The following is a 10,210-nucleotide window of genomic DNA, read 5'->3' as shown; positions in this document are numbered from 1 at the left end:
CACATTTTCACCATTTTTATTCATTAATTTTGTCAGATGGTTTAGTGGGGTATGTGGGGGGAGATGGCAGGAGCTGTCCCCCCACCCCTGTGCACAGGACAGGACATGCTGGGAACTCCTGGAGAGAAAGGGAGGACAGGGAGTCAGCCTAACCCTCTCAGATTTGTGCAAGAGCCCCCAGGATGGAGGGTGGTGGGGTGATGGGCATGCCCTTCAGCCCAGGGTAGGTAAGCTATGATAACAGGTTAGGGACCCACATCAGAGGCAAGTTACAAAGTTAGAAACCTGGGGTAGGGGTCAGGAGCTCAAGAAAATACAAAACAAGGGATTAGGCTGGACCAAGATCAGTGAGGGAGAAGAGAAAGGAGGAAGGTCTCTCCTAGCTCTGGCTCAACAGTAGCTTCGGGTCTGGCCCTCAGAGTGGAAGGACCAGCTGGGAGTGGGGTAGGGGGGTGGGGGACCAGCCCCCTCCCTTCCTTGCCCCCCATTCCTGTACAAGGACCCTCGGTGGTGCTCGCCCCCCCTTCCATAGGCTGGTGGGGCTGCCCTGTAGGGGAGCGGGTCTGGAGGGCCCCAGGGCCCAGGCACCCTGTGAGGGGTGTGGTGGCCCCAGGGGGCCCGCTGTTTCTGGGGGAGGCGGGGGGCTGGGGGACCAGGATCAGAGCGGCTTCTGGGGTGGGCCGGAGGGGAGGAGGAGCTGGAAGAGGCGGGTGAGGGACCCCTGGGCCCTAGGGCTAGGTTGACATAGAGGGGCTCAGGTCGGGTGGGGCGCCGGGCAGGGTGCTGGGGGGCTGAGTAGCCAAGGTGGTCGTGGGGAAAGCAGGAGGGGGGTGGTGGGTAACTGAGCAGGAAGTCGGGGGACCTATGGAGTGGTGGTGATTGGCCAAGCATGCCATACGAGGCATTGAGCCTATCTGGGGGCATGGAACGCAAGGGACTCCAGGACCGGGTGGGACCAGAGTAAGGGGACCCCTCGCCTGCCTCGATCTCATAGTACAGGTTCTCTCCTCTGTCCAGTGGTGCAGGGGGACCCAGGGGGCTCCTCCAGACTGGGGCTGGGGAGCTGGGCTGGAAGGATGGGGAGCCAAGGGGGTACAAGCCTGGCCTGGGGACCCCGAGGAAGGATGGTAGGCACTCCCGGGGGGCTGAGGAGAAGAAGCCAGGGGTAGGAACCTGTGGGGGGACAGAACACAGGAAGTGGGCTGCCATCTCTGGCACATCCCTGTACCTCCCACCTGTCCTGAGCTGGGCACTGACCTGGGAAGGGCCCCTGGGTCCCCTCCTTGAGGTCCCCGTGGGCCGCTGGCTCCTCACCAGGCTCCCATCGCTTTGTTGTCTTGGTAGGGAGGGTGAGGGTCCCGGAGCCCAGGCACCTGGGTGGGCTAGGGAGCGGGGGGGTGGCCCACTCCCTGTGGTCCCTGGGGGCTCACTGCCCACCTCCAGGGACAGCGAGCCGTGGAAAGGGGAGTGGGGAGCAGACGGGGTGCTGCCCTGCTCCTGCTGACTCTGTCTCTGAGCCACCTGCTGAGCCCGCTCAGCCAGGGCCAGGGCCATGAGGCGCGCTGGGTTTTTGGGAGGCGGGGGCGGGGCCCCCCCAGGACGAAGGAGGGACAGGGGTGGGGGCAGCAGCGGTGAATCCATACCAGCACCTAGGAGAAGAGTGGGAAGAGGAGTCGGCAGGGTCTTGGGCGCAGCCTCAGGGCTGTGAGGGTGCAGGATCAGGGGGGCTGGACAGTACTCACCATGCTGGCCTTGGGCTCCCCGGGGACCAGGCAGTGCCAGCTTGCTGCAGATCTCCTGTTGGCAGGTGTCGCTCAGCTGGGCCTCAGCTCCACGCAGCAGCAGGGGGATGAGATGGGGGCGCAGGCCTGGGCTGGGGCTGAGGGCTGGCGCTGGGGTGGCCGAGGCAGGTGTTCCTCCAGCCCCCAGCAGCTCCAGGACAGCGGGTGGCACCGATACAGCCAGGGGCTCTGAGATGTCCAGGGCAATGGGTGAGGCAGGGCCGGTGGGTCCACGGGGCGAGAGGGCCTGGGGGGTCACCCTGGGTGGAAAGGCAGAGGCGGGGGCCGGGGGTGCCGGGCTGGCGGGAGGTGCAGGGTCCCCTGGGGTGGGGCTGCTGCATCGAAAGGTAAGGGGATCAAAGTCAAGCCCCCGGAGCCCCTCCAGGCAGCGGGGTGGGCTGAAGTCCAGCTCGTCCCCATCATCTAGCCAGGCTGAGGCTCGGTGTGAGGGGGAACCGGAGAGCGCCCCCAGCCCAGCTGCGGAGGACTCGGAGGTCTCGGAGGACTCGGAGGTCTCGGAGGACTCGGAGGATGATAGGCTCTCGCAGGAGCCAGCAGGTGCTGGGCCCACAGGAAAAGCATCACTGCTGGAGTGGGGTCGCCGTAGCCTGTGCAGCCTCTGGAGGCCTGGAAGGGCAGTATGGGGGGCGCAGTTAGGGGTCAGGGGTCAGAACTTTACATACCCATATACATCAGTGAGAACAGGACACACCACCCAGTAAGTTGGGGAAATAACATGAAGAGGCACGTCCCTGGACAGGGTCACAATGGCTGGGAATCCAGGGAGAGCTGTTCAGACTCACGGGTGATAAAGGAAATAAATGGCAAGTCCATGAAGAGAATCCTTCCAGACCCAAAGGCAAGAATGAAGTCTGACGACCCCACTGGCTGTGAGCATGAGACCAGCAAGATCTCATACACAGTGGCTGGGAGTACAGCGTGGGGACCACGTCTGGGAAATACTTGGGCCTTGTCTTGTACAGTTGGACGTGAGCATACCGTACAGTATGCACCTCCACTCCTGGGCGAGCTCATCAGAGCCCCCAGATCCATCAGGAGGAGGATGGACAAGCAACTCCCAAGGGGACACCCACACATGGAACACTAGAGAGTGACGGACAGGAAGGAGGCTGAGCTATACTCAGCAGCGCGGACGGCAGCCTATAATGTAGTGGTGAGTGAATCCACATATAGCGCGATACCGCTTTTAATGGTACCCTTTAATTAAAGTTTCAAAACAACTAGAACTTCCCAGTATGTTATTGACGCCTGCACCTGTATGTGATAAAACTGTAAATGCAAAGGGATGAAGACTGTCAAATTTAGAGGATGCCTGTGGTGGGGAGGCAGCAGGTGGGAGGGGGAAGAGTTCGCAGGTAACATAGTGGCGCTCTTTTAGTTCTGGCCAGTGGGTTCATGGGTGTTCATTATACTATTTAATTTTTTTTTCAAAAGGGATGAATAAAAGACTGAAAGGACGCTGCATGGACCAGTGATCATAGTGCATCAGGAAACAAGGGTGAAGCTTTATCCAACTTATTGTACCTATGGTCCAGATTAAAAACGAAAAAAACCCAAGACCCCCAAATCTGAAAACACCACTTGGAGGCCAGCTCAGGGCCCCAGTCCCTCCCAGCTCCACCTGGGCATAGGCAGCGCTGCCCTGTGCTCACCAGCCCCGCTGGCCTGCGATGACAGAGACTCCTCACTCTTGGTAGATCTCAGCGTGACAGTGTCAGGTCGGCTGCCTGCAGGGAGAGGAAGAAGGGTCACGGGGGGCACTACACAGTGCCTCTCTGACCACCACGCCAGCTGCCCGGCCTCTGACCTGAAGGTGGCGGTCGGGCACGGGTGCCCCCTAGCCAGGGAAGAGGCTTCTTTCGGGGGATGCTGGGGCCCCGGCCCAGGGCAAAGAAGGTCTTCCAGCTGCTACCCCCAGGCTTCCGCTGTTTCTCGCCTCTCTCCCCTTTCCTCCTGGAGTTTGGGTGAGACACAGGAGGCAGGCTGAGAGCTGGGGCCCCCCGGCGAGCCCCTCCCCTTCCAGGCCTCCCACTCACCTTTCCACAGGTGAAGCTGGGGCCTTGGAAGTTGTGGGCTCGGTGGGCGTCCCCAGCCGGCCCTGGGTGCGAGCCTGGGCTTCCTCCAGCGTCAGCAGGCGAGTGGAGGGGCCGCTGCCCGCAAGGGACTTGGGCCTGGGGAGGAGGCAGCGGCCTGGGAAGTCGGGAAAGGGGGCAGCCGTCAGCTCTGGGACCATTCAAGGCCACAGGCAAAGCCAAGCGCTACAGCCCAAGCCCCGGCCCAGCAGCGTGCCCACCCGGGCTGGCAAGGCAGGGGGCCAGGGCGGATCAGGCGGGAACGGGTGGGCAGCAGGCAGGTGAGGAGGAGGCGTGAGGCAGAACGAGCTGATGAGGAGGCAGCTCCCAGCAGCCAGCGAGGACAGCGGCTCTGGCTTCAGTTACCTCGAGCCAGAGGGCCCTCCGACGTGCTGAATCCTGACTGGGCTGGGGTCCGGGGCAGGGCGGGGAGTCTGGGTGGGGCTGGGGCGGGGTCAAGTCTGGGGACCTCCCACCTCCTCCCAGGTGGACCCAAGGCCCCGAGCGCCCCCAGGAGCTACAAGGGGTGAAGGAAGAACGATGTCCGGGCCAAGAAGTGGGGATCCTGAGCGTAGGAGCTGAAATGAGAAGGGGGGGGAGGGGAGGGAGAGGCCGGGGCGGGGTCCTCAAGGAGCCAGAAGGGAGGTCCAGCTTCAGTGGGATAGGGATGGGGCTGGGAGCCCACCTGCCCTCCCGCTGCAGCCCGGACAATGAGGGGACAGTAGTCAGGACATCGGGGGTGGATGGGCATACCTGCAGGGTCAAGGCCAGCAGAGGTGAAAGTGTCGCTGAACAGGACGTCCACGTGGGTGAGCAGGAATTCCACCACCACCGACTGCACCCGCACCTCCCGGAAGGCTGCTGCCCCCCCCAGCCCCACTGACTCCAGCTCCATGGACCTGGATGGGAGGACGGGGAGGGTGGCCCGGTGCCTCGAGCCCCAGCTGGTGGGTTCTGGCCAGGCGAGGTAGGGAGCCTTGGAAGCAATGCCTATCATTCAATGTCTCTGACCCCGTCAAACTAAAACTGCATTTTCAACCCTTCCCCAAACCTGCTCCCTCCCTGCCTATCCCATTTCAGTCAGTGTACTTCTAGTGGTTCAGGCCAAACACCCTAGAATTGTCCTTGGCCCGTCTTTCCCTCACACCCACATCCAGTCTCGGCAGACCCTGTTGGCTCCACCCACAAAGTCTATCCAGAATCTAAACTCTGCTCCTCCACTACCCCCACCCTGGCCCAGCCTCCATGCTCTCCCTCCTGGACCATCACACAACCTCCTCCCTGGTCTCCCTGCTCCCATCCCGCCCCTACAGCCTGCTCCCCACACACAGCCAGAGGGAGCCTGTGAACCCCTGAGTCAGATCAGGGCCCTCCTGGCTCAGAGCCCTCTTCTGGCTGCATTTCACTCCTGGTAAAAGCCAAAGTCCTCACTATGACCCACAACCCATAAGTCCCTCCCCTACCTGGTCCATCACCTCTCTGACCTTAGCATCTCCTCCCCCTCAACGCCTCCCTCACTCACTCAGCTCCAGTCACACTGGCCTCTCTGCTGCTCCTCCAAAACACTAGGCCCTGACCCAGCCCCAGGACCTTTGCACTTGCTATTCCTTCTGCCTAGTTTGCTCTTCCTCAGATATCCACATGGGTCCTTCCCTCACCTTCTGCAGGTATCAACTCAAATGTTACCTTCTCAATGGAGTCTTCCCCACCCACTTCATTTAAAATCGTAAACCTCTATATTCCAGGTCTGTCTTTATTTTTTCTCCTGTAGTTCTTATACCTACCATGTACCATCTATTTTATTTATTTACTTATCTGTTTCCCAAGAAGAACTGAACTCCTCCAGAACAGAGAACTTGCCTGTCTTGGTCACCATCAAATCCTCTGGGGCTTACCCTGCTGCTGGCCATGGAAGACTTCTTCCTGAAGCCTTCACTGCCAGTCTAAACATTTCAAATGCCATGGCCCTGCAGATCTCCCTTCCCCACTTTGTAATCTTTCTCCTTGCCACTCATCACCATCAGACAGCGCTCTGTGTTTTTCTTGTAATGGTTCACTGTCATCTCCCGCATGAGAATGTGAGCCCAGAGCACAGGTTCCTGCTCACTACTGTGTCCCTGGTGCTGAGAACAGGAGCTGGCACACTGGCATCCAACACTTAAGAAATATGTGAAACGAACAAGAGAGCAAAAGCTGGGTGGGTTCCTGGGGTGGGGGAGGGGAGACTCAAGGCCCAGCCTGTGGGAGGGAGCTAGCGGGGCAGGCTGGTGAGCTGCCAGCTTACCGTAGCAGGTTGGGTGCCCAAACAATGGCCAGGTTGCGGGCATGCATGCTGGTGTTGGCACTGTGTCTCGCCATGCGGGCCAAGTGCCTCAGCAGGTACTCCAGGGTCCTGGGGGTGGAAGCAGAGGGGGACGCCTGAGCCTCAACTCCCTTGGGAGCCCACCACAGCCCTTCCCTGCCCCTCCTGGTTTACCTGTAGTGCGGCGGGGGCAGCTGCTGGATGACGTCGTGGACCCGCACCAGGCGTTCCTCCTCCCCAGGCACTGACATGGCTTCCTGAGATTGTGTGAGCATGAATGAGAGGGGCCGCACGCCTCCCAGCACCCTCCAACCTTGCCAGCGCCCTCACTCACGCTGAACTTCCCGTAGAGCTGGTATGTGAGCAAGGGGTTCGGCAGCTCTCGGAAGTAGAGCTTGCAGAGGGAGGACACGCTGTGGATGTCCTGCAGGAAGGCGGGGCCAGACAGTTCAGGGATCCTCTCACTGTCAAACTCATGCCTGAGGCCACCAGGTCAAGGAGGAGGAAGATTCGGGTCAGAGCTAGCCCACCTGGCCGTGTCCTTCCCCCGCCCCCTAAAGTGTCCACAGGTGGATGCAATCCTCTTCCTGTGCTGGGCTCTTCAGAGGCTCTCAGAACCTTACTGAGCCCCCCTTCCCCCCAACAACCCTATGTGCCAAAGACAAGGGCACCCCACTTACAGAGGAGGACACTGAGGCTCAGGTTGGAGATGCCCTGCTTGTAGCTACCCAAGGCTATCTGCCTCCACAGTGTGACCGGGCTCTGTCCACAAAGTTGTGCCATTTTCCTGGCTCCAAGAGGTCACACTGGAAAATGCAGCTGAAATCCCAGCGGCCCCTGCTCACAACCTGGCGGTGTCCCACCCTCTCAGGTAAAAGCTCTATGCACGTGACCTCGGCCTCATCTCTCACTGCCCCAGGCTCCATGCTCTTGCTTCACGGCCTCCTGTCAGCTTGGAAGGCCGCCTCACTGCTTCCCACCTCTTCAACTGTTGTTATGCATGCTGCCTCTCCTGGGCTCAGAACCCATCCTGTGGCTCCCCTCTTACTCCCAGTAAAAGCCCAAATCCTAACAGTCATCAAAAAGGCCCCCCATGGGGCTTCCCTGGTGGCGCAGTGGTTGAAAGTCCGCCTGCCGATGCAGGGGACACGGGTTCGTGCCCCGGTCCGGGAAGATCCCACATACCATGGAGCAGCTGGGCCCGTGAGCCATGGCCGCTGAGCCTGAGCGTCCGGAGCCTGTGCTCCGCAACGGGAGAGGCCACAGCAGTGAGAGGCCCCCGTACCGCAAAAAAAAAAAAAAAAGGCCCTGCATGCTCTGCCCCTAATCATTTCGCAGACATCATCTCCTGCTGCTTTCCCCTCACGCTGGCTGTTCCCTCCAACGTGGATAAGCACATGGCTCGCTCCCTCACCTCCTCCACAGTGAGCTCTCCCCCAGGAGGCCTTCTCCTCCCACCCTACTGAAAACCGCAATAACACCCCCCCCCCGTTTTCTTATTATGATCCTGCTTACCCCTGTCTTTTTCCTCCATACCACTTGTCACCTATTGTAAACGCTCTCATTTCCTTGTTTGGCTCCCCCTCTAGCACGTGGGCCCCGTGAGGGCAGGATTTTCTGGTTGTCTCATTCACCACTGCGCCCCCAGTGCCTAGTGCTTGGCATGTGGCAGGTGCTCAGTGAAGGCCGACCCCTCTGCTTTGAGTGCTTGTTCTGCTCTCACCTTTCAGACCTCAGCTGGGGTGTCACTTCCTCAAGGAAGCCTTCCCTGCCCCCACCCCGGTCCAACCCTGCCCTGTGCCCTCCCAATAACTCTGTGTCCCCAGCACATGGCACAGGGCCTGGAATACAGATGATGCTCAATAAATGTTTGCAGAGGGAAGGGGTTGGTGGAGGGTCCTCACCGTAGCCTCTGGATGTTGGATGACACACCCGAGAGCCGATAGATTCCATCTACCACCCCATGGGCCTCGATAAACTCAGAGCAGCAGCGAAGCACCTGGGGCACTGGGAGAAACAGCGGGGTCAGGGCTGGGCAGGTTGCAGCCTGGGTGGGAGGATCGGGCAGGGCAGGTGGGCCCGGGCCTCACCATCCTGGCCTGAGTTGCTGAGGTGCTCTCCAAGGTCACAGCCGAAGACCCTCTGCCGCAAGATGCCCCGCTGCCGCAGCCGCTGCCGGGAAGGGCGGGAGTACATGAAGGTGCGGAGGAGGCCGGCCAGCTTCCCACGCGGCCGGGGCACAGCTGTGGGTGTAAAGGCGGGTCAAACAGGGTCAGTGCAGCCCCCAGTCTGATGGGGTGGGAGGCAGGGGCCTCGCCCCTCGTTTGCATTACCTGAGGTCAGAGAGGAGATACCCTGGGGAGCTGGGACACCACCCGGGGGACCGTCAGCATCTGTGGGGCGAACAAGGGGTGGAAAGGATGGATGGCAGACAAAGGATGCAGGAGGGCCTCCCCACTTTGCCCAGGACACTCACCCCCCTTTAGTCCTGGACCCGGCCGCTCTGTGAACAGCTCCACACACTCGCTGGGGAAGAATCCGACCTGAGGAGGGTTTGGGGTCAGTGACTGGGCCATCTGAGCTGGCGCAGTGCCCTGACCCCACCTGTCCACCCCAAGCCAGGCTCACCTGGAAGCCCCGCTTGCCCCGCCACCAGCTCCGATCCTCCGTGGGCGGCATGTCGATCACTGAGACAATGTCTCCCACCTGGGAGTGGGCAGGTGTGAGGAGGGAGGGTCAGAAGGCGCAGGGGAAGTGGGGACCCAACTGGAGTCTGCTCCCCCACAGCCTCACCTCAAAGGACAGCTCGTCTGGTGCCTGGGCTGTGTACCGCTTCACCACATGGGCAGCGGCCACCGCAGGGATATTGAGTGAGGCCTCCTCACTGAGGAGCAGTCGCCGGCCGTGGTTGTCCAGCTGAGATGGAAGAGAATGTGGCAGGGAGAGGCCGGAGGAAGGCGATAATAAAGACGGAGAAGGTTCCTCCATGCCCAATGGAGGCCACCACCTGTCTCCCACCCAAGAGCCCCTGTCACTCAGAGCTATTGGTCAAACACCTACATTCTTGCCCCTCCCAAAACAAAGCCCTTTCCATGTCCCAGGACTCCCCTGCCCGAAGTCTTTCTGATACACCCCTGCACGCTCGTCCTCCATAGCAGACACTGCACATCTGCTATCTAAAAACCTGCTGCTTAGGGCTTCCCTGGTGGCACAGTGGTTAAGAGTCCGCCTGCCAATGCAGGGCACATGGGTTTGAGCCCTGGTCCGGGAATATTCCACATGCCACGGAGCAACCAGGCCCGTGCACTACAGCTAGTGAGCCTGCACTCTAGAGCCCGCGAGCCACAACTACTGAGCCCGTGAGCCACACTACTGAAGCCCGTGTGTGACAACTACTGAAGCCCGCGCTCCTAGAGCCCGCCCGTGGTCCGCAACAAGAGAAGCCACCGCAATGAGAAGCCCGTGCATCGCAACGAAGAATAGCCCCCACTCCCTGCAACTAGAGAAAGCCCACGTGCAGCAATGAAGATCCAACGCAGCCAAAAATAAAATAAATTAATTAAAAAAAACCCAACCCTGCTGCTTTAAGCCACTCTTAGCCCGGCATTCTGTGAGCTACAGCCAAACCTATTTCTAACCAATATACCTTGAAATTCTCACATCCCTACAGCTCCACACCTGTGTGCGCATGTGCGCACACACGTTTTTCCCTCATAGGCAAGCGCCCACACAGACACTGAAATACCAGCGTCTCCTCCACTCCTACTCGTTTCTTTCCTGTGCCCACACACACCCTCCCAGGCTGGTTCTTGCTCCCCAGACATCCCTCACTCACTCCCAGCTCCAAGCCCTCCTGCCCGGGCCCACCTCCATCCAGGTGAGCACGGGCCCACAGTTGAGGTTACTGTCCACCAGCCCTGACAGGGTCTCCAGGTACTGCAGCAGCAGCGGCACCAGCATCTGGGGGCAGGTGGTCAGAGTGGGCTATGTGAGAAGACCCCGCCCAAGACAGCCCACTGCCCTCCTATACTGCC

At 60.3% G+C, this 10,210-nt stretch overlaps 1 protein-coding gene across 6 annotated transcripts in view; it reads right to left on the bottom strand.

Annotated features, from left to right (window-relative positions):
- ARHGAP33 (Rho GTPase activating protein 33) overlaps positions 1-10,210 on the bottom strand; it is an 18,213-nt gene continuing 8,003 nt past the window's right edge. For 3 of the 6 annotated variants that reach the window (XM_049702899.1, XM_033413674.2, XM_012538420.3), the window contains 16 exons: positions 10,044-10,136; positions 8,970-9,092; positions 8,805-8,882; positions 8,653-8,719; positions 8,510-8,569; positions 8,267-8,419; positions 8,081-8,183; positions 6,511-6,655; positions 6,351-6,433; positions 6,159-6,266; positions 4,628-4,773; positions 3,839-3,992; positions 3,610-3,755; positions 3,455-3,529; positions 1,743-2,408; positions 1-1,649 (listed from right to left, as the gene is read on the bottom strand). In XM_049702899.1, the coding sequence (XP_049558856.1) occupies positions 391-1,649; positions 1,743-2,408; positions 3,455-3,529; positions 3,610-3,755; positions 3,839-3,992; positions 4,628-4,773; positions 6,159-6,266; positions 6,351-6,433; positions 6,511-6,655; positions 8,081-8,183; positions 8,267-8,419; positions 8,510-8,569; positions 8,653-8,719; positions 8,805-8,882; positions 8,970-9,092; positions 10,044-10,136 (3,459 nt within the window). In that variant the 3' untranslated portion in view covers positions 1-390. The remainder of the gene's footprint in view (positions 1,650-1,742; positions 2,409-3,454; positions 3,530-3,609; positions 3,756-3,838; positions 3,993-4,627; positions 4,774-6,158; positions 6,267-6,350; positions 6,434-6,510; positions 6,656-8,080; positions 8,184-8,266; positions 8,420-8,509; positions 8,570-8,652; positions 8,720-8,804; positions 8,883-8,969; positions 9,093-10,043; positions 10,137-10,210) is intronic. The other 3 variants (XM_004284159.4, XM_049702900.1, XM_033413676.2) reach the window with 3 other exon arrangements.

This window comes from Orcinus orca, chromosome 20, assembly GCF_937001465.1.
Source record: "Orcinus orca chromosome 20, mOrcOrc1.1, whole genome shotgun sequence".
Taxonomy (NCBI): Eukaryota; Metazoa; Chordata; class Mammalia; order Artiodactyla; family Delphinidae; genus Orcinus; species Orcinus orca.
The sequence above is the reverse complement of the archived record's forward strand: the minus strand, read 5'-3'. Positions and strand labels throughout refer to the sequence as shown.